Here is a 26669-nt window from a genome sequence, read left to right as displayed (position 1 = left end):
TCAAGAAAGTTCTTGGCATTCCTATGCGCACAAACACTGGGAACCTTATGAAACTTGGAGTCCACAACACGCTTGAAGAAGTTATCGAGGCTCAACAAACGGCACAGGTTGCCAGGCTTTCGATCACACCAGCGGGGAGAAAGATCCTGGTTGACACTGGAGTCAACCCCCTGACGCTCGAAGTGCAAAATAAGCCACTCGATGATTATATGCGCTCTCGCATCAAAGTGTGCCCCCTTCCACGAAATATGCATCCACAGTACAACGCGGGCAGGCGTGTCGCTCGACCTCCTCTCTTTTAGCTCAAGCTCACAAACACTCGTCTGTTTCATGTTTTGTTGATGCCGCCCAGTATGGCGCTTCCGCTCGCTTTGCAGTAGTATCCGTAGATACTAAGGGTCATATTTTATCCTCGGCGCCGGTTCGAACCACTTCTTCTTAAAAAGCAGAACAGATGGCCATTGCACTAGCACTCCTTGATTCACAAAGGACTGATATTTATACCGACTCTAAATCCACTGCTAAGGCCTTCGCTTCTGGTTCCGTGATCAAGGAAGTTTTGAGAACTCTCGCTCAAAAGGAACTCACCCACCACACAATTATTTGGTTCCCTGCTCACCTTGGCTTGAGGGTTGGAGGCCTTCCCAATGTCAACGAGCTAGCCCACTCCAAGGCGCGAGGCTTCACTTACCGCGCCGGGACTTGTGCTTCTCAAACAGAGGAGTCAGCCCCCAGCCTTCATTTTAGGGACATTTTGACTACCTTCAACGAGATCACGACGCATTATCAATTAAACCGTAGGTCCTTTCCATTGCCACACGAAAAGTTGTCCAGGCCACAGGCAATCTCTCTTCGCATGCTTCAGACGGGAACATACCCTAGCCTCGTAACCTATAGCCATTACTCCGATATTTAGGAACTTTGTCCGGACTGCCAGAATCGCAGCGATTTTAACCACGTGCTCTGGATGTGCACCTCTTTACAAAGAATTTTCTGAGAACTCCTTTCATTTAATGCTCACGAGTCCGGTTTTCATACAACAACTCAAGGCTGTCCATAAGGCCCACGATGCGGCGGTGAGGCTGGGCCTCCCCGTCCCAACGTGGGAGCGGCCCGCGATCCTACCCCTATAAAAACGGGGGTGGAATCCTTCAGGACCCCAATAAAAGTTTTTCATTCATGATCCATCCATGAGTTTAGCTCCTTTGTGACTGAGAAAGACACCATTATTTATACGGTTGTCAACATATTGTTTAGGATCACTAAGCACCCCTGCGGCCTCCGCGATTAGTTCCTTCAGCGCGCAGGTGGAGCCCGTCACTATTGAATCGAAGCGCGAGACAAGCGGAGTTATACATTTTGCTGAACGAACTTCTTGCATACCTTCCAGGGCGTTTCACCTAATGCATGAAACGGAGTGTAAGCTTCGTTAATTGCTATGTTCACGAGGTCGACGATGTTCCCGCATTTATCAACGTGGCTGTTTGGGCAAAATGATTGTATGCATCCAAATGTGGCATAGTGCTCTTGCGTCTTGCAGGCGCACAAGAGGCTAAGCGTTATCTTTCGATCGATACGTTGAAACAGTGGGTTGAAAGATGGCGCTCGTGCTGGTGCATCTTTGTCGTCCATGTGTGTTAGCGCTAAGCCGCATTTTGACTCCCACAGTTGACGCAGATGTTCTTCGGCACGCTAAATGGTGCCCATGCGAACATCGTCAAATAGTCTGGAATCAAAACGATACTCAATACAACAATGGATGTTGCAAACCAATTTGAGCAAAAGTTGCGGCATCTTCAACATTCGCGAGTCTATGTCAAGCGGAAATTTCGCTCACCAAACTTCCTTCTAAAAATGTTTTCGTAGGAGTTTTGTGGGTGTTGTGGTTTTGTTGTGGGTTTTTCGTTGTGTTGCGTGTTTAGAACATAAATTATTGTTGCTTTGCATACAGCTGTCACTAAACATTATCGAAGTATGCTGAATTACTGCGGTGAAATTCTCTCCGTCAAAAAAAAATAATGCTTCTCAAAATTGCGCATGAAATGTGCAGAATACTTGCAAACTTACATTAGCACACAAATATACACTCAGCAAGTTTTATCAGCTCATCAGATATAAAACAATTGTTCCCCTTAATAGAGAATCAAGTTCGCTAATCATATTGCTGCATGCTTGTTGACATTTCGTGGGACGATGCGCGTGTGTGACTTACTAAGAGGACGAAGGGAGGTCTCCGTTTGTTCGCTGGTGAACCGGTCACGCCATTACTGCTGGTTTTAAGTACATCTCTTCCACAGCCTCGTCGATACGGCGTCGCGTCTTATCCGAAACAATATGAATCACTAATAAGGTAAAGAGTCAACCGCGGATGCAACATTCAGTTGTGATATGATAAAGGCCATTTTTGTGCTCACATTTTCAAGTTGTACGATACCTGGTTTTCGAGTTCCTTTTGTCGTTTCACGTTCTAGCTAAATATCATTGTATTGTACACGTAATCTACGTAGAGCCTGTGAGGTATTTGTAAACAAAAGAATAAATAAATAAATAAATAAATAAATAAACAAATAAATAAATAAATAAATAAATAAATGAAATAAGGGCACGAGTTCTTTGTGGCTACCTTTGATCACACTCAGCACGCCATCTTCGAGGGCACGATGGGCGATGACGCTAGGCGAGTCGCTCACGTTCTGCTGGGCGCACACAAACTGGTAGAAGTCCGCGCAGGCAGACTTCAGGTAGTCGCCGGACAAGTGCTTCACGGCCGCAGACCCTAAGGGAGGGCGAGACAAGCAAGCGGCGGCATGGCTGGAACGAGTTAAGGACTGCCACAACTCATCTCTCGTGAATCGGGGGTTACACCGACACCTTACATCATTTAATGTACAAAAGGAATGTAGGCTGTAAATAGAGCTTTCGTACCATATAAAGCGTGGGACATATAGACAACTTGAAACGTTAACAGTGCATGCGGTCCCTCGTGTATACAAGGCGTAAAGACACATCTGTCCCCAAGGTAGTTCCTTACACTTCAAACTCGTTATAGAACGAATATTTTATAGGCGATCTGAGACGGCCTTTTCTCAGCGTAAGGGTTTCAGGCTGTGCAGGCTATTTCGCGATGCACGATGTTAATCCGTCGTCCTCTTGTTTCTTTTAATAATTTTTTACGAGATTCGACGTTGAGCTAGAACGCGCCGCTTACCTCTAGTCAAACACCGAGCGTCCTTGCATACGGGGGGAGCTGCATTCCAGAAGCCAGCACTGGCTGCAAAGCAAAAACATTGCGGGGGATCGGGTGGACAAAAGTGTATAGCGTATCTTTCTTAAAGGCGTTGTTCGTGATTAACAGCCATAACCTAAGCCCTCACCTGGTCCAGCCTGGACTGCCCTGAACTTGGAAGCATTTAGTACGAGGTGGTGATCGAGTGCGAAAGCTGAAACACCGATAAAGCAAAACCAAAATCAACAACGACAACAACAAAAACGACTATAGAAGAAAAAGAAGATGTCTGAAATCTCTTGTAGGCTTCGTGGCGAACAGTTAAAAATAAGAAAATTCCTGGCTACAGACTCTGTAGATGTCATCTTCTAGCAGGTACGTTTTCTAGCGTGCGCATTTAAAATCATTTAAGAACTGCAAGTACTTCGGCGTGTTTGTGTTATCTCGCTACTTCACGCTCGCCCTACGCGTTTCTCTTGATGCACACGACATATCGTACAAGCAGCGTGTCACGCGTCTACATTCTATGCAGACCCTCTTTTCCACTTTCTATGTCTATTTCACTACGCCTTCACAACTTAATAGACTACGCGAATTTCCGACGAATGGAAGGTTCGAATGAATCGTTCAGAAAATTTCTCGTTTCACACAATTTTGAGTTCGTTTGACAAAATTACACCATATATTGTCGATGCGTTTGTCTTTATTCCAGATGTTAGTTGTCTAAGGCAGAGTTTTTTTTTTTAATTGTATTATGTTAAATTTTTTCCAAGCTTTCCTGTACACTCGCCGTTTCGTTTATTGACTGTCGCATTTGTCTACTTTTTGTGCAAATATATCTTCTTTTGTGACTTTTTTCGTTGAATCTGTTCGTACAGTATACTTTTGTACGCTACATACTTTTGTGTGCTATATATACAACAGCCTGCGTGCCAAGCTGTTGCAGGAGCAGAAACTTGTGTCGGGCCACACGGCCTTTATAGCGTCTGCATCTTTTTTGATGTAAACAGGAGAAATTAAAAACTCAATTCAAAAACGTTCTACGTTCCGTATCCACATTCTATGCAGACCCGTAAAACCACGGCATACGCAGACACACACAATTACTCACGCTGCCTAGAACGACTCCTGTGGCCGTTCATGGTGATGAGCAGTGCAAGGCCGACCAGTGCGGCGAGCACCACCATGGAGTACGCCATCAGTTCTTTGTTCGGCATGCCGCGAATCTTGCGTCTCCTGGTGGAAGCGACGCCAACATGGAGTGTTCGAAATTAAATTTTTTTTATGGTTTCCTTAAAGTTCACAGCTGCGAAGTGCGTGAACACCACCTTTGCAGAGTATCTAGGCATCCGGGGAGACACAAAGTAAGAATGATTATGGCTGCAAGCCACACAACAAACATTGAATAACGAGCTTTTTTTTTTAGTGAATGGAGTAAGCGACAACGTTTGCGCTAAAGGATTCGAGAAGCTTTTACTGCATTATCATAAGGAACTCATTATGCAGAGATTGCGGCGGTGTAAGCGTTAAAAAGCTTCCCAGGCTCTGCAGGATGACCAACCTTCGTCTCCGAAACACTGATTCGTGAACTACGAAAACAAGTATACGTCAGCTGACTGACGGGTGTGATCAACCCTTGTAGTGTGGTAGGAGGTACGCAGCCCAAACCGAGTAATGGCCTAAAGCTAGACTAAGACGGCAGAATAACAACACTGATAATGGCCACCTCGCACTTCTTTGCCCTGTTTGTCAAAGTTCTCCAAACTTCTGCACCTCCATACATTATATGGAGGGTTTTACGTCCCAAAACAAGGATATGACTATGAGATGATAAAGGGCTCCGGATATTTTGACTACCTGGTATTCTTCAACATACACAGACATTGCTCAGTACACGGGCTTCTACCAATTCGACCCTCCATGGAAATGCGACCGCCTCGGCCGAAATCGAACCTGCAACCTTCGGGTGAACAGCCGAGCCCCCCCACATAACCCCCGACCCACCGAGGTAGACCTTTCGTGCCTCCTCTGTTGTGACGAGATGCCATGATAAATGAGTAGGATTAATTTACTAGGACCAGGAAAATCACCGAAGCAAGCAATAGCATGAATTCACTTTCACTATTACCTTCCAGTGAGTTGTTTTGACGCAGTGCGATTTGTGACAGCGCATGCTATATATATTTACCCGTTATCTTGCACCTCAAATATGCTGAGCCAACATATCCGTCTGCTGCGCATTTCTATCACGTTTAACGCTCTCCAAAGCTTTACGCAGCCAGCGGGGTGCTTCTGGAATCGCGAAAGAATACCTTGCAGACACGTGAGAAAACGTCCCGTTTGGTGCCCCATATAGAATGAAGGGACGCGGGTTCTTACCTTTTGATGAGCTTTTTGGTTGACCCGTGACCTCCGTAGACGTGTCCGGAGGGCAGCATGTCATCGTCGTTGTCATCGTCCGCCAGGTTCTTGTCGTCGAAGTTCTTGTGCGCGTACGAGACCACCATGTCGGCGGGCTGCCAGGAAGCGGTCGCGACCGCCGAGGCTTCACTCGACTTGGTCTTCGACTCGTGCGAGCCGCTATTGTCCGAGGTGTCGCCGAACTCCAGCCGAATCTGGACGTCGGGCACGAAGTTGTCCTTGTGCCCACTTTTTTCCGAGACGCGTGCCCTGGAATGGGTGGTGACGCGCCTCTGCTTGGGTGTCGATACAGACCGCATGGACGACTGCTCTCTGTCACTGCTCTGGTACGTCTCTCGCGATCCGCTCATGGGAATCATCGGGACCCCACGAGCACTGTTCGGTATGGGACGAACCTCACGCTGCCAGAACTCCTGTCCGTCCACCTCCATCCGGGTGGTAGTAGTCTCGAAGCCCACGGGCCCCTTGGACGGCTGGCCGCTTGGAAACCTCACCGTGCCTTCTGCTGGCCCTTTGTCGTCGGGAAACTTTGGCGCTCCACCCAAACCTTTGTAGCGATACGTACCAACGCGTGAACCATCAGGCTTGATCTGTTCCTCGTACTCGTACTCGTGCCCCTGCCAAGGCAAGTTCACCGGAATGGGAGGACCAGAAGGGACTTTTTTCTTCTCCTCTTTCTTGTTCTTTTCCTCGCCTTTCTCGCTCTTCTCGCTCGCCTCTGCAGACTTGCCCTTGGCCTCGGCCTCAGACTCGCCAGCGACGCCTTTTTTGTCACTTTTCTTAGCATCCTCCGACTTGCCCACGGCGCCTTTCTTGGCGTCCTCCAACTTGCCTACGGCGTCTTTTTTGCCGTCGTCCAACTTGCCTTCGGCGTCTTTTTTGGCACCCTTTTTGTCTTTCTTGCCAGATCGTTTCTTGTCCTCGGTAAGCTCCTCAGCGTCTGTCATCAAGCTCACGTCCTCGGTCTGCTTCGTGTCCGGGTAAATCCAGTTCATGAATCTCTCGTACAGCGACAAGCACTGTACGCCCACAGCAGCGCCCAGAGGCTCTTGGTCCTCGTAGCGGTCTTGGGCCTGGATGGAGCGGTCCCTTGTGATGTCGCCACTCTTCGGAAGCATGTAGGCGATCTTGAAGTTCTTCTGCCCATCGTGATAGTGGTGGTGGTGCTGATGAGTGTGCACAGTCGTCGTTGATATGATTTCCGACAGCTGCGGTGGAGGCGGCTGGAACACGGGATTCATCGGAAACAGATATCCGGGCGGCGGGGCATCGTAGTTCGCGTTTCTTGTGAAGCTAACGTGAGGGATTTCTTCGATCTCCGCCTGAGCTTCGGCGTTTTTCGTGGACCCTGCGTCGTGGGTCCCGGCCGACGAGGCGCGGGTCTTGACGCGCGCGTTGGTCGCTTTAGACAGCTTCTTTTCTCCGACTTGTATCTCAACGTTGCTGACAATTCGTGTCACGGAGGGCTCCTTCGAAGTCTCGACAATCTCGTCTTTCGTTTTTTTCCCTCCGTCGTCAGGTTGGCACTGCTTGCTTTCGTTTTGAATCTGGTACTTGAACGTGACGCCTTCCACGCACTCTACCTGCGCCTGTACAGGCATTACTGTGGTGGTGCTGCTGCGGGGGTTGCCTCCTCCCTTCTGCTGCGTGAGTATCTGATGAATCCTGCGATCCATGCGCATCGGCACACGCCCAGATCGAGGGTCGTACTGCATGGGCATTCCCTGCATGGCCATCGGCTGCATAGCCATCGGCTGCATCGGCATTCCCACCACTGGCATTCCCTGCATGGGCATTCCTTGCATGGACATTCCTTGCATCGGTTGCATGGACATGCCCTGCAGTTGCACCCCCTGCATTCCTCCTATCTGCATTCCCTGCATCTGCATGGGGAGCCTCTCCGGTGAAGCAACACGCTGCGGCCTTCCATAACCGACAGCGGTTGGGGAAAGCCTACGGTTCATCGAGTACATCCTTCCTGGATCTCCGAGCCGCCTCGACATTCGGACCTTCGCGTACTCCTGGCCGATGGGGCCTTCCATCTCGAGACTCGTCACTTGGTAAGTCTCGGCATTCTCGTTGTCATAAGCCTTGCGCCGGTTCGGGGAAGACATGCGCGGAGATGCGGACCTCGCCAGCCCACGACGGCCCCTCGAGGACCTGCTTCGAGACGCGGGCCTTCCAGTGCCATCATAGCCGACCACTGCGCGGCTCCACCACTCGGTCTTGAGCTGTGGTGTGTCTTCCAAGTGTTCGTACCGTTCTCCTTTTGGTCTGCTTGGAGTTCTGCGAGGCATGGTTTGCATAGCGAAGACTTCGTCGCTATGCGATGGCTTAGGCAGCGCTCGGACATTGGATTCATGGTACTCTTCTTGGTTCTTGGCCTGCAGCGGCTCCGGCTTCGCCTGCACTGCGAAGGACTGATAGCCAGCGGGAGGTTGTCCGTCTTCGGCAGAACCAGAAGCGACCGGCTTGACAACTTTCGCAATGCCCTTATTGGAAGCCACAATGATTTCGTAGTCTTCAGGAGGGGGATTGTTTGTGCCCAGCATGAACTTGTGGTACTTGCGAACCTCGGCAGCCATTACGCCGGCAGAGGTGCCCTCTGGTAGAACGCTGCAAAGGAAGTCCTGGTACCTGCCAAGCTCCTGAGCCACATTCGAAGGTGTAGCCCGAACAGGGTAACCATGTCGTTTTTTGCCAGCCCGTACGTCCAGAAGGAAGTCCTGGTACTGCTCTGGCGACAAGAATCTTGCTGGCTGAGTCGCGTCATCGGGGTTCTTCACAGCAGACCCGTCTTGTCCCGGGGCAACTTCCTCCTTTTTGACGACATCTCCCTTCACAAGCATCAACGGTTGGCTCTCATACCGGTACATCATTCCCGCATCTATGAAGTTGCGGTCTGCAGCGGGCCGAGGCCGTAGCATATCGTCCCACCCCTGGCCCCTCTGCCGGGAGCTAGGCAAATCAGACCTTTCTCCATCGTCGTCCCTTCCTTTCGAACGCGTACGGCTGCGCCGCCGTGAACCACTGCGCTTGTGCCTGCGATCATACGAATCGTGCCGCTTCTTGCGCCGACGGTCTTCGGACAATGAAGACGATGAGGATGACTGCTCCCTGCGTGACCTCCGGCGCCACGGCCGGTCATCGTCATCGCCGTACCGCGTCTTTGATTTTTTTCTCCGGTCGCGCCTGTCGTAGTCGTCGCTGCCTCTTCGTCTTACGTCTAGGTCATCTTCGTAGTCATCTGTCGTCATCATCATTGCGCGCCGGGGCCCCATTCTCGGAGCACTCGCAGCGTCCTCCGCAGCGGCGTCATCTTTGTCAAACGCCTCAATGTCCTGTCGTATCTTCTGGATGATCTGTTCTGCTCGACTCTCCGATTCTTTCTTAGATATGAGTAACTTGGTCTCGGAAGGTGCTCCTCTGGGAAGTTCATCGTAGTAGTAATCTTCGTCCTTACGGCTACGTGACCTTTCCCTGATCGGATAACGATCCTGGTCTGGCGAAGGGTACCTGCCGCGATCCGGGAAGTATCTATCCGCAGGAGGAGGTCTACCATAGCCGCCTCCATAGCCGCCACCGCCGTAGCCGCGGTCATAGCCACCTCCCATAGGCGGCCTGTCGTAACCACCGTATCCACCGCCTCCACCCATCGGTGGTCTGTCGTAGCCTCCCATCATTTGGGGATATCCACCTCCCATGGGTGGTCCCCCAAAACCACCTCCCATTCCGCCACCCATTCCACCAAATCCTACACCGCCCATGGGTCCCGCCTCGTCCTGCGGCTTGCTCTCCAGGTACATCTTGCCGCGAACCACGTTGCCACCGACAAGTTCTTCGTACGACTTGACAGCCGCCACGTACTCCTTCTTGGTACTTTCTTGATTTGTCCCGAGCATCACCTATAAAAATGAATTAAATTTGCACAATGGCTGGAAACTGTCTAACGCTCAGGAATGGGTCTTTTTTAAACACACAAGCACCACTAACGGACGCGCAAAGCCTCGCGGGAAAGTGTGTAAGCCGCAGCAGTCGTCGTGACGAGTGCGCCGGCCTCGCACTTTAGTTTCGTCAGTGCCTGGCCAACATTTCTCAGGCCAAATAAATGCGGCGATGTGTAACATATTACTGCGTAATTCAGTCAAACTTCTGTGTTCAGCTACGACTCCTCTACAATTTTCGTCTGTCTACACTATAAGAAGTGGAAGACGAAGAGGTGTATCGAGGTTGCTCCTTTCGGAGAGTAACTAATCTGCCACAGTCTCTCCTCCCTTTTAGTGGTAACTGCGAAGTTACCCCCCCCCCCAACTTTTTTTCTTTCAATAAGCACGTTAACACATGCGAATCCCATGCAAGCTACCCACTATACGCTATATGACGATGACGCTGACCACGACGAAGAAGCGCGTTAGCGCATGCAAGGTACCCGACGACAAGGACGATCATGAAACATTCTGCTATGGATGAAAACGAACTCAAAAGTTACCCCCCCCCCCACACGCCTTTTTTTTTCTTTCAATAAGCACGTTAACACATGCGAATCCCATGCAAGCTACCCACTGTACGCTATGTGACGATGACGCTGACCACGACGAAGAAGCGCGTTAGCACATGCAAGGTACCCGACGACAAGGACGATCATGAAACATTCTGCTATGGATGAAAACGAACTCAAGGCGCGGGAAGCGGCCGCAAAACGACAAATACGCCAAGTGGACTCGGAAGTTGTGAGGGCGCGAGAAGCGGCAGCTCGACGGCATAAGTGGGCAAGCTCACTCACCAACTGACACACTTTGACTATATGATCGAGCCGTGAATCTGAGTCTGAATAATACTTTGATTTGTTTGAGTCCGAGTGAATCCCGCGGAGGTAAATTTTAGTGAGTTTGAGTGAGTCACCTTTAGGGAAATTTCGGTGAGTGAATGCGAGTGAGTTTTTCAGGGAAAATTAACCTCATTGGAATCGAAATTTGATTGCTCACACTTGTTTCATCTAGTTTGCGCGCACTTTGTAGACCCATATCCTTTGCCTAGTTTGGGTCCAAAAAGATGGCTTTGATAATGGCACTTCGAAAAAGCATAACTAAAGAACACATATAATGTCTAATAAAGAATCTGAAAAGGAACAGTACAGTTGAAAGCCACACACAAAAAAAGAGAAAACTGTTGCAACATAAAAAAGAACGACCTCTACTTACATACTAAAATTAGGACAGCCATCACACTGAACATGATCGGTCATTATTAAATCGGAACATTCTTGTAAATAGTGTTTTTCTAGTGCCTTGGTGAAATTTGAACGCACTTTCATATCAAGAGGTGTAGCAATCCAGATCTTATTACCAGCGAACTGTAAAATCCGATCTCCATATACGTTGTTCGTGGAATATTCCATTTGCCAAAGGTTAGTTGTCTGGTAGAACGAGAAGGGGCGGAAAACATCGACACAATAAAAGAGGAGGATGAGGGAGTAAGTTCCACATTTTTCCCGACCTATGCACAAGGCGATAACAAGCTGCTATCTGACGGAACCGTCATCATGATCAATGCCTCGTTCATTTCTTTCAATGCCAGTAAAAAGGCGCGCTTCCCAACGGGAGCCGTCGGTCCGCCTTAGTTCAGGGAGTAGTCGTGATGCGACGCTACATGATGGGTATAGCCATTATGGGTATAGCCAAGCGCTGCTTGCGTCACACGTGCTTCCGAGCGCTTACCCCCCGAGATGCGATATACGTGTTTCCCACTCCAATATCATACATCTGTCAGATTTGTTCCTTCCCGCTCATTCCTTGTGGCACGAAGCAACGCCGCCGCCGCATCACGACACAGCGCACGCAGTAGCGTTCCCGTGAAGCTTCCCCAAACGGCGAAACGCCGTCTCAAAGCACGGTATATTTTACAAAGCCAGCGTGACCACCAATGTTGTCAACACGAAGAATGCAAGACACCGTCCCAAGTATCTGTACCGTGATCTGTACACAACTGAACAAAAATCACTCCGTATGATTTTCGCCGTGAGGTACTCTCCCCCATGACCAAAAGCAGACGCGAATGCTAGGCGATGGGTGAGAGCCAGAAGAAAAAGGCTAGAGGAGAGGGTGGTGAACGGCTGGATCGGGAGCATCTGGCTGGCATTGATAAAAACGAGGAGGCGTCAAGACAAATACTTGGGCCCGAATCTCTGCCGAGGCAACGTATAAAAGTACACCAACCTAGCCATGCGCGATTCTGAAACAAAGTACAATAGCAACCCTTTCGTACTTGGCCCCGAATCTACCCATGTGCGATTATAAAACAAAGTACAAGAACAAGCCTTACGTAGTTTCAACGTTGAGAAACGACTGACAAACGACTGGCTTCCACAGAATATGACATCTCGATACCCTCTGCGATCGATTTCGTAGGACTGGTAGCAGCGTACTACCACCAGGAGAACGCGCACAGATCCGTGTTTGCCAACTTCAGATTCTATGCGATAGAAGAACCATTGAATAGATTGATATGTGGGGTTTAACGTCCCCAAACCACCATACGATTATGAGAGACGTCGAAGTGGAGGGCTCCGCAAATTTCGACTATTTAGGGTTCTTCAAGGTGCACCAAATCTGAGCAGCATTTTCGCATCCATCGAAAATGCAGCCGCCGCAGTCAGGATTCAATCTCGCGGCCTGCGGGTCAGCAGCCGAGAACCTTAGCCACTAGATTACCGCAGCAGGGCTTTATAACACAGATTTGTTGTTTTGTTATTGTTTTTTCACATGGCAGATTCCTGTCTTCACACACGAACTGTACACCGAGGACGATATACTTAGCCGCGCATAAAATAGGACAAGTTAACGACACTTGTAAAGATTGACGCATTCCCGACTACTCCTACCAGCACGTAACTTGATTATATGTCGCCGCTCATTGCAGCAACAGCTCTGCGTACTCTCCAGTTGAACTCTACGACGCGAGAAGGCGCCATCAACTATGACGGACCATGTCTAAAACTAAACTATTTTTAAGAGAAGATTTGAGTGCCAGGTTCACAAGGCATCCTGGGTGCGCAAGCCCTTGTGCTTTCTTGTTTTGTTCTTTTTTTTTCCTGGGGTGCGGCTGGTAGTACCATGTAACGCGAAAACATGCGTACGCAAGCCGCCTTGGGTCCCCGGAAGTAAATTTATCGTAAAGGCACTCCATATACCTGCGCCACTGGCGCGTCCGCCGCCTTCGTAGTCACAAACGTGCCCGGCGCTGGCTCCATCGGAGCGCCGGCAGCTGCCGCCGCATCAGGATATGGGGCGTCGGCCATATCGGCGATCGGCGGAGGCGGCGGCGGCAAGTTGTCGCCTTCGGGTTCAGCACCAGGTGCAAGCGCAGAACCAGGAGCAGTTGCAGCACCGGGCGCCGGTGTGGCCGCCCCAATCGATGGTGCGGCTCCAGACGTAGCCAGAGCCGCTCCTGGAGAAGGTGCGGCCGAGGGCACCGATGGCGGAGCTGGATTCGCTGGCACAGCCTCGCCCGTTTGCGCGGCGGCGGCCAGAGATGCGCCGCGGGATGGTGGCTTCTTTTTGGGCAAGATCCCAGGAGGTTGGGCCGCGGCCATTTTCGCAACCACTGGGGGAAAATGAAGCAGCGAAAGAAAAAAAATGGCCGCGTATCTGGGTGCTTAACTGCAAATCAATGTATTTTCTGGTAAAGGAACACAGCCCCCAATACTTACGTGCTGATGTCGAGCCTCAGATATGCGTAATTTTTGCTTTTTGATTGACTATGTTCACAAATATGAACGCCGCCGCTTGTTCAAAAAGACTGGGCGTTCAGCAAGTGCTTAAACTTTCACCATGTAACTGAACCGTTTCGCGTGACAGACAGCCAGACAGACACAGACAGATAGATAGATAGATAGATAGATAGATAGATAGATAGATAGATAGATAGATAGATAGATAGATAGATAGATAGATAGATAGATAGATAGATAGATAGATAGATAGATAGATAGATAGATAGATAGATAGATAGATAGATAGATAGATAGATAGATAGATAGATAGATAGATAGATAGATAGATAGATAGATAGATAGATAGATAGATAGATAGATAGATAGATAGATAGATAGATAGATAGATAGATAGATAGATAGATAGATAGATAGATAGATAGATAGATAGATAGATAGATAGATAGATAGATAGATAGATAGATAGATAGATAGATAGATAGATAGATAGATAGATAGATAGATAGATAGATAGATAGATCCGAGTGGCCTTCCGCGTTTCGTTTCTCTTTTGTAGCGTGAGCTACATTGGCCGTATTCTCGCCGCTTCACTGTGGCCGGTTGCCACCGTGGACTGATCCGTTGCCTAGCAACCACCGCTGCTGGCAGCGCCGCTCGCCCCACCATTTGGCATGGTCGGAGGAGCCACCGACGGCTCGATAGGATGCACCGGCAGATATTTGTGACAATTTCGCGTTGATTAAGCCAAGTAAACCATCTCTAAAAAGTGAGTCGGAGAGACTGAAAGATGCCAGGCTTCGTCGCCAGAACGAAACCAAGGGGAGGCGGCGAGACGACGGAGACGGTGGAAGAACGAGCCGCACGCCTCGAAACGCGTAAGATTAACCATACCTCTCGCTATACGCGCACCCGGGCGTAACCAAGTTCAGCCACAGCCAGTTTATTAGTTTATTACAATAGTAACCACACTTTAACCAAAGAGATCAGGAAAGATGCTATCGGCAGCCATCAAAGGATAAATTCGTTGATGAAGAGACGCGGACGAGAGGCTTTAAGCAAGTGTATTAGCAGGATTGTACCAGGGCACTTCAGGCTGAGGCAGCGGCACACACGTTTTCAGATAGTCGTTTTCATCAACGTAATTATCTTTTGATGGCTCCCCATAGCAATATCGACAGTCTTTACTGTCTTGTTGCCGTCGGCGCTATGTCACGTGCAATGTCTAAATCGATAATATCCCGCAGCGAATCATACGTTCTACCCGCGGGCGACGAACGTGACTGAAGCGGAGATCAAACGAGCCGGCCCATCTCCGTCGCTCAGAGGCGCACATCCACCTGTGCTTTTTATGCAACATCGCACAGACTACGGCGAGCAACAGCAGTTGCGCGGTTAAAACGGGATGTCTCGGGAGGCATGCAATGTCCCGAGAGATCGAACTTTCTTCGAAACGTTTCCCTGACATTTCTTCATTTTTCTACCACTGTTGATTACTCAGTAGGGGTGTGCAAATATTCGGAAATTTCGGACAACAAATAGTGTTGTATTCAATTCGGTACTTGAATCGAATGGCAAAAATAAAAAAAATACACCGACTATTTTTCGAATAATCGATACTGACAAACTTACACAGCAGAAAATCTTGTTAAAATTACTGGCTTACCAAGAAGCATGCAGCCAAATATTTTAAGGAGCTTTGAATGCCGCCATACTAATCAAAGCCATCGCCAAGACGCATCATGTATACAGTCGTCAGGAAGCTTAACTCGAATGATCTGCAGCGTGTCCTAAAACGGCTTCATTGACGCCAGCCCCACGTGGCTTCGGGATCTGCTGCCGAGACACTACCAACGTATAGCTACATAGTACCCAAGTATACCGAGGTATCAGGGCAACAGCACCCAGCGCTTTGCAGCTGGCATCAGTCGAACCAAACCAGGTGACGCTGCGGAACATTCCATTTAAGCTTGCTGACGACTGTACGAAGCGTTCACTGCATTCGGACTCCTCGTACTTCCACTAGGACACGTTACCCAATCTATAAGGGGCGTCACCACACACTGCACGGTACATGCGTGATTCATGTTCAGCCAAGACGACCGAAATATTAGGAGTTTTTTTAAGACGATAGTCTTTTTTCGGAACCTCTCACGCAAAAATTTCGGTCTGTCAGTCCATTTATCTGCTTGCCCACCCTTAACGATACCGCGTACTCAAAAGGGCACCAGCCGAACGGCCGACCCCATCCGCAGCGCCCACCAATGTTGATCAAGATTCAGCGTTCATACTTGCGCTATTGTCAATTAAAAAGCAATTATTGCGCATATCTGAGGCACCATAACAACACGTATATATTCTGTATGTGAGTCTTTTACTAGAAAAGACATACATAAGTAATTCTAAGGACCATAGCGTTTATCACGATGCGCTGACCATGCAACGCTTGCACGGAAAGGCGAGTGTTTCGAACGCTTTGCTAAGACGACAGCGTGGTGACATCTACCAGTCACCTTGCGTTCTACACCTTATCACCTCTGAGACGGGCTCAGAGCCGCACCCTTCGTTTTCCAAGATAACTGCCAGATAGCGCTTATGTCTCACGAGTGACGTGACTTGATGCGCTCGTTCGCCTCCGCTGCACGCTCGAGGCACTCTAATGCAGCGCCTCCAGAATACCCTTCACAGATTTTCTTGCGCAGAACATCAAATAAACGTTTTGTTTACTCTCTCCAGACGCATGACTATCGTCTTTCGACGATATTTGCAGATTAACATGCAGATACGGGGCTTTTTTTTTTCTTTTTCCAACTCAAAAGCGGCCCTCTAATAACCAAAAGTGCGCGGAGTCCGCCCTCGGGTTCAGAGAATTTAATCGTCGAACCTGTCACAAGTCTTTCACGATAATGGCGGCCGGTGACCTCTGACCTTGTGAATCCGGGGACGAAAGGAGGGCCGTCGTGAGAAGCACGCAATTGCTCAATTTCCATTATTTTTTTTTTTTTATTTTCACATACTGTTAACCCTTTGCAGGGTTATTACAGGAGTGGGAGCGAAGGGGAACAAAAGAAAAACAGAAAACATTCACATCAATAGTAACAATCAATTTTGTACCGAGCAGCCCTTCTCAACAAGTTCAAATTAAGGAGGCTGCATGTACGAGTTAAAGTGGTAGTGGGCGCATTATACATATTTTACACCCGTAGAAAAGAAAAGAAGGATAATAAATCATAGCTGTAAAGGTTGGTGCAAATACAAATGTTGGCAAGCAAGTCAATTCAAGGAAGTACACAAGGAAATGAGAATACAGTACATACTATGTAATCAGCGTTATGATTAAGTGCTATGTGTATTTTGCAACATTGCTAGAAAGTCATCAACTGTACGCTGTTCGGCTATAAGTCGGTCAAGAGCATTCCATTCTCGAATGCATCTAGGAAAAAAAGAATAATAGAATGTGTTATTGTTGCAAGAGTACTCTTGGAGTGTGTGATCATGTGTGTGACGTGTTTGCCTTGTTGTCTTGGTTTTCACGTATTTAGCGTGGTCTATTTTAAGACAGTTGTGCAATAACAGGTATAAGAACTTTAGGCGATGAATTTTTGCTCGACTTTCGAGTGTCGGCAAATCTGCGTGGCGTAGTAATTGTGTTGGGGAGTCGAGGCGACGATACCGGTTAAAAATAAATCTAATCGCTTTGCGCTGCACTCTTTCAAGCGTGCTGATACCACTATCCGTGAATGGAAACCAGATTATGCTCGCATACTCCAAGATTGGTCTGACAAGTGTGACGTATGCTAGAAGCTTAGTGTCGCGGTCAGCGTGGCGCAGCGTCCGCTTAAGGAAGAATAATTTTTTTAAGGCTTTCTCGGCTATGTTTTCTAGGTGCACTGTCCAACTGAGATCGGAAGTTATAGTCACACCAAGATATTTATACTGGCTTACATTTCGTAGCACGATGTTGTTGTAACCGTAATGGAAAGGTAGGCGTGATTTCTTTTTTGTTACTTGCATGGCGACTGTTTTGTCAGAATTAATCACCATTTGCCAGTTAGAACACCATCGAACAACGTCGTTCAGGGCATCGTTCAGTTCAGTTTGGTCTCTGGAGCTTTTAACCTGTTTGTACAATATGCAGTCGTCTGCAAAAAGCCTTATGTTTGCGTTAATGTTGACTGTTAGATCGTTTATGAATAGAAGAAATAATATCGGTGCCAAGACGGATCCCTGAGGAACACCGGACGTAACGTTTAATGTGTCAGAGACGTGATCACTGCAGTGTACAAATTGTTGGCGACCGGACAAATAGTTGGATATCCAACGGGTCACTGGCCCATCCCCGAGTTTGCAAACCAGCTGGAAAACTAGCTTTTCATGGGAAACCCGGTCGAACGCTTTTGAAAAATCCATAAAGATTATATCAATTTGGGAGTGTTGATTAATGGCTTCGGCCAGATCGTGAATTGTTTCAGCTAGTTGCGTTACGGTTGATAGGCCTCTCCGAAAACCGTGTTGGTTGGGGTGTAATAGGTTATTTTCTTCGACAAACTTTGTAATGGATTTAAGGATAATGTGCTCGAGTAGCTTACAGCTAGTACAAGTTAAGGAAATGGGCCTGTAGTTTGATGGAGTCGATTTGTCCCCAGATTTATGCACTGGGATTATTTTTGCAAGTTTCCATTCAGAGGGAATCTGCGAATCTTGAATAGATTTTGTAAATAGTAAGCGCAGGTACTTACTAACCGGTTCAGCATACCGTTTGAGAAAAGCGTTCGGTATCCCATCTGGTCCACAACTCTTTTTATCATCGAGGTTTAACAGCAGATTCAGTATACCGCTTTCAGTTATTTCCGGAGTTTTAGATAACTTCTTGTCAGTGGGTGGCCTAATCTCGGGATGATGCACTAGCCCATTATCGATCGTAAAGACGGACTGAAAGTAGCGGTTGAAATTGTCTGCCTTGTCTTTTGTGTCTATCGAGGGGGAGGCGTTTTGGCCACTGTGTTTGCCACTTACATAGCGCCAAAATTTTCCTGGCGAGGTTTTGATGAATTTTGCTAGTGTGGTACCAAAATAGTGAATTTTTGAAGAGCGTACTTTGCTTTTCAGTGTTCTTGATAAAGTGGCGATCTGAGCGGTGTAGCCAGCTCGTGAGCTAGACCTCCTAGCTTTCCTCAGCCTACTGATTTTACGTTTTATATGAATTATGTCACGTGTGATCCAGGCATTATGCTTTCTTGTAATTTTTCGCTGTGTGGGGACAAAGTTCTCAATGCAATGAATGACACGTGCCTTGAATTGTAACCATATATGATCTATTGATAAATTTTTGTCCATGCAAAGATCATAGAAGGCAAGAAATTCGTGATTAAGATATGTTATTATTGCTGCGTCGTCTGCTCTGTTAAAGGCAAGAACGTGTCTATCGGGGCTATGGATTCTAGAAAGACCAGATAGAGGCAGTGTGCATAGGACTGAGTTGTGATCAGATATTCCGTCTAAGATTTCGATGCGCGCCTGATCTTCTGGAAAATGATCACTAACGAACACAACATCTAGAATAGAGCTGGATACGCCCTGTACACGTGTGGGGACGCGCACCAGTTGTTCGAGGTTAAAATTGAACAACATATCTAATATGACGTCATTTGCAGCACTTCGCACTTTTTTTGTTGACCATTCTATTTCAGGCAGATTGAGATCTCCAGCCATGATGATCATACCACCCGTCACGTGATCGTGCATATAATCCAGAAGAAGTTCCAGATAACTTGTCTCAGCATTAGGTGGTCGGTAAATAACTCCAACAAATACACAGCCTTTTTGCAGCTGCACTTTGCACCACACCGCTTCAATGCTAGGGTTGCCCGGTAAGACAGAGTAGCGCAATTCCTTCTTGAAAAAAAGTGCCACGCCCCCTCCTCTAGTCTCTCTATCTTTGCGCACAATCACATAACCTGGCGGCGTGACCTCATGGTCTAGGATGTCCGAGTACAGCCATGTTTCCGTGACAGCAACTATGTCAGGTTTAATTTCTAGAAGGAGAGCTTCGAATTGATCTACTTTATTTACAAGACTACGTGCGTTCACATTCAGCAGGGTTACTTCTGTCGACTTCGAGTGATTCTTTTTTCTATGCCAACTTCGTTTTTTTTCACTGCAATTATATCTTCTCGTTCACTATCCCAAGCAAAAAGTTGACCGTTGATTCGCACTTTATCGCGCACCAGTGACACCCTTTCTTGCCTGTCCCGGTGTTCTTTCGTTCGATCCCACAGTTTCTTTCTAATGTCCCGAGTATTACGAGAAAAGTCTTCACTGATAGAGAAACCTGAGCCCTTCAGCTTTGAACACTGTCTGAGGATTGAAACTTTGTCTCGATGATCGAGTAGTCTTAGAATAATGGGTCTGGGTCTAGATATACCAACTGGCTTCTTTTTTCCTAGACGGTGGATTATTTCTATTCCCTTGGTTTTTATCTGTAGCACACCATCTAAAATCTTCTTTTCGACCAACTCGACAAGCATGTCTGGCGATTCATTTTGTTGTTCTTCAGCACCGTAAATGACAAGGTTGGACCGACGGCTCCGGTTTTCTAGATCATCCACTTTCATTTGCATAGCCTTTAGGTTTTTTTCTAAGTTAGATATTCGTTTATTGCACTCAGTGACCTGTTTTTCAAGGCCAGTTATCTTTTCAAGTTTTTTGTCAATCGCGTCAAGTCTGGTGTTTGTTGCGGATTTTTCTTTCTTAATATCTTGAATGTCTCCTGCAATTTGCTTTAGCTGTTCGGCTATGGCGTCTAGTGCAGGGCCTGGGTTCAACTCAACATCTCCGCTCAACAGTAGCAACAAGCGCAAGGAAACAATCAGTTTACAAAAGGCTTCACGAAGCGACCGTGGGCACGGCAGCAGAATTAGACAGACATCGTTACTGCGAAATGACTTGTCATAGTGTCTGCTCACCTGCGGGATAAACAGGAACGGGTTTGAAGGCTGCATCTTTACGACGCCGCCGTGCCCACTGCCGATTGTGCCGTAAGCGCTGTCTTTTAAAGGATCGTTACATGGTGACGTCATCGGTGATCCCAGAGGCTCTGACGATGTAACACCAGCGCCATCGTTGAAGGACCGGTAGCGTTCGTCAGTTGAGGCTGGGTTTATCAGCAGATCCATATCGCCGTTGAAAGTAGGTCGAAGCATTGGTTGTCGCTCCGCACATGCTGCAGAAAGGCCTAGAAGAAGCAGCAGGGTTCCAATCTGCGGGATAAACAGGAACGGGTTTGAAGGCTGCATCTTTACGACGCCGCCGTGCCCACTGCCGATTGTGCCGTAAGCGCTGTCTTTTAAAGGATCGTTACATGGTGACGTCATCGGTGATCCCAGAGGCTCTGACGATGTAACACCAGCGCCATCGATGAAGGACCGGTAGCGTTCGTCAGTTGAGGCTGGGTTTATCAGCAGATCCATATCGCCGTTGAAAGTAGGTCGAAGCATTGGTTGTCGCTCCGCACATGCTGCAGAAAGGCCTAGAAGAAGCAGCAGGGTTCCAATCTGCGGGATAAACAGGAACGGGTTTGAAGGCTGCATCTTTACGACGCCGCCGTGCCCACTGCCGATTGTGCCGTAAGCGCTGTCTTTTAAAGGATCGTTACATGGTGACGTCATCGGTGATCCCAGAGGCTCTGACGATGTAACACCAGCGCCATCGTTGAAGGACCGGTAGCGTTCGTCAGTTGAGGCTGGGTTTATCAGCAGATCCATATCGCCGTTGAAAGTAGGTCGAAGCATTGGTTGTCGCTCCGCACATGCTGCAGAAAGGCCTAGAAGAAGCAGCAGGGTTCCAATCTGCGGGATAAACAGGAACGGGTTTGAAGGCTGCATCTTTACGACGCCGCCGTGCCCACTGCCGATTGTGCCGTAAGCGCTGTCTTTTAAAGGATCGTTACATGGTGACGTCATCGGTGATCCCAGAGGCTCTGACGATGTAACACCAGCGCCATCGTTGAAGGACCGGTAGCGTTCGTCAGTTGAGGCTGGGTTTATCAGCAGATCCATATCGCCGTTGAAAGTAGGTCGAAGCATTGGTTGTCGCTCCGCACATGCTGCAGAAAGGCCTAGAAGAAGCAGCAGGGTTCCAATCTGCGGGATAAACAGGAACGGGTTTGAAGGCTGCATCTTTACGACGCCGCCGTGCCCACTCACGACGCCGCCGTGCCCACTCATTATGCACTCATTGACAATGTTATATCCATTCAGACTTCACCAATTATGTTTGGGCGGCAGAGGGGAGGCGATGAACTTCAGCGTGGCCAGGGGAAAGGGCACGCCGCGCCGATACCCGATACCCACATTTCCACCGATACAAGTGCATCGCTTAAATTATGGCGCGAATGATTCGCTCTTGAAGCCTACTCGCTTTCACAATTTCAAGAAAGCGGATCAGGGACATTCTTGAGGTCAAAGAAGGGAAGGAAACAGGCTGCGCTACAAAGTTGAGAACACGAAAAAATATAGACTACACAAACGAAGGTTCTTCAACGTAGTCCTTTTTTTTTCGCGTTTTCGATTCGGCGCTGCCTTTTATACATACAGTACATTACAGGGTGTGTCTATTCTCCCGGCAACCGGGATAATTGATCAAAAAAATTTCTCCCGGCAGTCGCCTCCCATTGGCTCTCATACGTCACGTGACTAACTGCCGGGATAAATGTTTTGTACGATTCTCCCGGCAACCGGTAGAACTTAACCTATTCAACATAATCTAACGTAACCTGACCTGATTTAACGCACGCTGGTCCACGTCTGTCCAGTCTGTCCCGTAGCCTAACCTAATCTAATCTAACGCACGCTAGGCTACGTATGCCCAGTCTGTCCCGCACCAGCCAGTTTTTTTTCTCTTCTCCCCACGGCAGTTAGTCACGTGAAATATGAGAGCCAATGGGAGGCGACCGCCGGAAGACATTTTTTTGAACAATCATCCCGGTTACCAGGAGAATAGACACTGCGTATGTTACAAGTAGCCCCCACACAAGCTGCTCTGAATATCCTATAGGAGTTGAGTGGGCAACTCGTGAGGGCGGAACAAGGCGCAGGGGGACACAAGCAAGCGCCCGCGTGCTTCGCCTATCAGCTCCAGTCCTGGTAAGCGTATACGCTCAATTCCTTAGACGTGTCGCGACAGAAAGGCCCGATATGAGCCTTCGCTGAAGAAGAGAAGACGACTCACCCTATACGTCGTCCAGCGATTTGGGTTCGGGGACTGGGCCTGTTGACTCGAGGGCGACCGCAGCGGGCTTCGCCTCCCACGGGCCGACTCGGACACCAGCGGAGGCGAACGTCGGGCCCGCCTTGTCTCCGCCCGACGAAGAGAAACCGCGAGCCGCGAGCCACACGCGCGAGCCGTTCCCCCTCGGCCAGTTTCGTCCTCTTCGGGCAGCACTGATGTACGAGCCAGAGGAAAAAACATAATACTTGACGTCATGACCTAGTACCATTCCTTCATGTTCCTCCTTTTTATTATTTCTTCACTTCAGTTCACAAATTCTACTGCCGCACACCTCGTGGCCGATCCCCCGTGGTAGGTAGTGCCATTCTTCAGGGAATCATCATTATCATCACATTCATGTTTAAGCAAGGCTGAGTAAGCCTGTATACTTAGACATTACCATCTTCATATGCGTAAGCTCCTGTCCTAAGTCGCGCGCAAGGTTCTTCATTGCGGGAGCTTCACCACAGCGCCCATTTAGTCCTCCTCCCGCCTCAACCTCGGTTGGTCAATGGATGGATTAGTAGAGTGAAGTACAGTAGATACTTGAAGCTGTGGCACACACCAACGCAGGGGATTGGCCGAGAACTGGATAGAGCTTTATAACAGAATCCTATAATAAACAATTAGAATTGGTTTATTTAAAAAGAAGACGAAACAGGAAGAATTTATCTGGGATAAAAGCAATGACGGCGAATTTTAATTAAAAAGGAATTTGGGGAAATAAAAAATATCTGCAAATATTGATTTTAACACTTAAATCTCTTTGAATGTTTGATGAACTCCTGCAATGCATCAGCATCCCTGAGACCAATAGATAGAGTCCCGAAATGATGATCGGGTGGATGCAAAACTTTATTAAAAGTCATTTGGCTCGCGACTCAGCACGTAGCGAAAGGCGCCCACGTTGGGACATGGCTAGACAGTCCGGGTTGCGAGCATTCCGACCAAGCCATCTTCATACCCATCATAGAAGAACTGTTTTTGTAGATATGCTCACTCCTCACGTAAAACCCCTTCCTTTAGGGGCCTTTGAAGTATCATAAATAAATAAATAAATAAATAAATAACTCCGACACATTACTTTTTCCACGAAATAGTGAAATACTAGCAGCTTGGGCGCAGGAAATTCCCGCTACCACACCCGAAGGTGATTGGACCGCAACCTTCCACACTGAGAATGTTGCAAACGGGACCTTTCTTGCCGAGAAGATGATTTAGTTGCTTTGCTCCGGACACCAACTCCCACTGCCCCGAGTGCCATGACGGGTATTGCTTGTTAGCGCACATGCTCTGGCAATGTCCGGCGTTACAACGTGCCTCTTTCAACAAAGACAAGAGGGTTGGGGGGAAGTCCTTGAAAACGGCAATCTCCGGGAACAACTAAGGGCTGTGCAAAGGGCACGCGAACGGGTGGAGGACCACGGTCTTCCGGCTCCAACGTGGGCTCGGCCCACATATACAACTCTGTAGTTCTTCAGGACCCGAATTAAGTTTGTTGACTGACCAAGTCAGGCCAAGCCCGGCCGCGTCATGGCATGAGAGTAAAGCAACGGCGGGCTAACTATTGCACTCTTTCTTTAATTTGTTTGCTTTTCTCTTTGTTGTCCGTCAGTGAACTTGGAATCGTAGCCTGGGTAATCGATTCTAGTGGAGCATTATCGGCTTTTTCCAAACAAAATCAAGGTGCGGCACTGAGAAACACAGGTCGGCAACATCACTGATATATAGTCGATTCACTCAGACCAACTGGAACACGAATCGAGCCATGAGTCAGAGTCTGAGCACGCCCGGGTGACTGTTCTTACGACGAGTACGAGTCCGAGTGAGTTTCGCGTTATGTTGCCAACATATATCGTCAGAAGTTGTCAAAGGAGATTAAGCGGAGTTATCCGACGTGACGAAAATTTCAAATCTCGCCGCAGAGGCAAACGCCAGCGTCTGCAATGTAGAAACTGTGGGACCATAACGCGATGTCACTGTGAGCTCACGTGGCCATTGTACCAGGCGGGCCACCGCTTAATAAATCGGGATGATCCCACCTCACCTGGCCACCTTGAGAGAGGGCGCGCGCGCGGCGCGGAGCCATCAATAAACAGTCCCTTGCTAGCTAGCGTCTCGTGTGGTTGTGTCTTTGCTGAGCGCGTAAAGCAGAACATGGTGTCAGAAGTGTAACAGTCGAACCCTGCGCTGAAGATGGACTGCCTACCACCACCCGAGCCACTTGTACTGACAAATACTCCGGCCGACAACTGGAAAAAGTTCCGCCAACGAATCGAACTCTACTTCAAAGCTACTGAGACCAACAAGAAACGGACGCCAGCACAGAAGGCTGCCATCTTTCTACACGTCGCGGGCCCAGAGGCAATTGAAGTGTTTAACACCCTACCTCTATCAGCAGAACAACGAGAGGACTATGACTCGATCGTCAAAGCCTTCGAAGACTACTGCACGCCTCGGTGCAACGAGACATTCGAGAGGTACGTTCTGCGCAGTCGGCAACAACAGGATGGTGAACCTTTCGAACAGTTTTTGCGCGACATTCAGTTGAAAGCACAGACTTGTAATTTTGGCGAACTTAGGGACTCGATGGTGAGGGACCAGATAGTGTGCGGTATCGTCGACAAGAAGCTACGTGCACGCCTGCTTCAGGAGAAGGACTTAACCCTAGAATCAGCTGTAGAAATCTGCAAAGCCGCGGAACTGGCAGCAACGCAGAACCGGGCTCTTGAAAGCGAAGCGAAAGTGCAGAGAGTCGAAAAAATTGCAAACGCTGCCGGACAGTCTCGTACGAGCGGACAACGTCGACGCTGTGGCTACTGTGGCAAGATTCACGGACCAAGACGCTGCCCAGCGTTTGGAAAAACGTGCACGCTGTGCAACAAAAGAAACCATTTTGCAGCTTGCTGCAGGAGTAGACGCGGCGTTCATGAGTTAGGCGTCGCTGCAACAGAAGATGCACTGGAGGAGTCCTCGGACGCTACCGATGAAGACATTCAAGTTCTCACGGTACAAATCAGAAACGTGTCCAAAAATCAGGATTGGACGGTGGCAGGGGACCTTGCCGGGCACCCGACAGAACTGAAAGTGGATACAGGAGCGCAAGCGAACATATTGCCGTACTCGTACTTTCGCAGGATGCGTTTGCCGACCATGGTGCGGCCATCGACCACAGTACTTACTAACTACGAAGGAAGCAAAATACATCATTTGGGCGTTATCAGTCTGCCACTACGTCTAGGAGAGCAGCAAGAGAATATCAGTTTTTTTGTGGTCAAGAGAGGCAAGCAAGTCCTACTCGGATTGAATGCAGCAGAACGTTTCGGGCTGATTTCCCGCGTTCACGATGTATCTTCAAGAAGTGACGTTAGCACCGACTGGGTCACCGAGTTCCCGGAGTTATTCCACGGTCTGGGCTGCATCCGTAGACCATATTCGCTGGCAATGAAGGATGATGCGCGCCCCACGATCATGCCGCCGAGGAAAGTGCCACACGCACTGCGAGCGCCACTTAAGCAGGAGTTGGCCCGGATGGTCTCGCAGGGCATCATATGCAAAATGGAAGAGCCGTCAGACTGGGTGAGTCCACTTGTTCTCATTATGAAGAAGAATGGCCGCATGCGAATATGCCTAGACCCGCGGTACATTAATCGAAGCCTTAAACGCGAGCATTATCAGCTACCCTCACGTGAAGAAATAGAAGCAGAGCTGGCAGGAGCGGTGATGTTCACCAAGCTTGATGCCAATAGCGGGTTTCACCAGATCCCCTTAGACGAAGACACTTCAAAGATCTGCACCTTTAGCACGCCGTTCGGAAGATACCGATTTTTGCGCCTGCCATTTGGTATCGCGTCCGCCCCCGAAGTATTTCAGAAGGCAATGACGGAAGTGTTTGAAAACCTGCCGGGCACACGCGTATATGTCGATGATATTTTAATTTGGGGTGCATCAAAAGAGCAGCATGATCAACGCCTGCGTGCAGCACTGATGGCAGCGAGAAAGGCTGGCCTGACACTGAACAAAGAA

The 26669-nt window shown here is 48.6% G+C and overlaps 1 protein-coding gene across 1 annotated transcript in view; it reads right to left on the bottom strand.

Annotated features, from left to right (window-relative positions):
- LOC142774865 (uncharacterized) overlaps positions 1–22772 on the bottom strand; it is a 38972-nt gene extending 16200 nt beyond the window's left edge. Inside the window, exons 1-7 of the mRNA XM_075876009.1 lie at positions 22605–22772; positions 12837–13249; positions 5606–9552; positions 4338–4462; positions 3375–3440; positions 3209–3271; positions 2624–2776 (exon numbers count right to left, since the gene is read on the bottom strand). Of these exons, the coding sequence (XP_075732124.1) occupies positions 2624–2776; positions 3209–3271; positions 3375–3440; positions 4338–4462; positions 5606–9552; positions 12837–13238 (4756 nt within the window). The 5' untranslated portion in view covers positions 13239–13249; positions 22605–22772. The remainder of the gene's footprint in view (positions 1–2623; positions 2777–3208; positions 3272–3374; positions 3441–4337; positions 4463–5605; positions 9553–12836; positions 13250–22604) is intronic.
- Positions 22773–26669: the final 3897 nt, after the last annotated feature.

Source organism: Rhipicephalus microplus, chromosome 10 (assembly GCF_043290135.1).
Source record: "Rhipicephalus microplus isolate Deutch F79 chromosome 10, USDA_Rmic, whole genome shotgun sequence".
Classification (NCBI taxonomy): Eukaryota; Metazoa; Arthropoda; class Arachnida; order Ixodida; family Ixodidae; genus Rhipicephalus; species Rhipicephalus microplus.
This window is presented reverse-complemented; position numbering and strand designations above follow the sequence as displayed.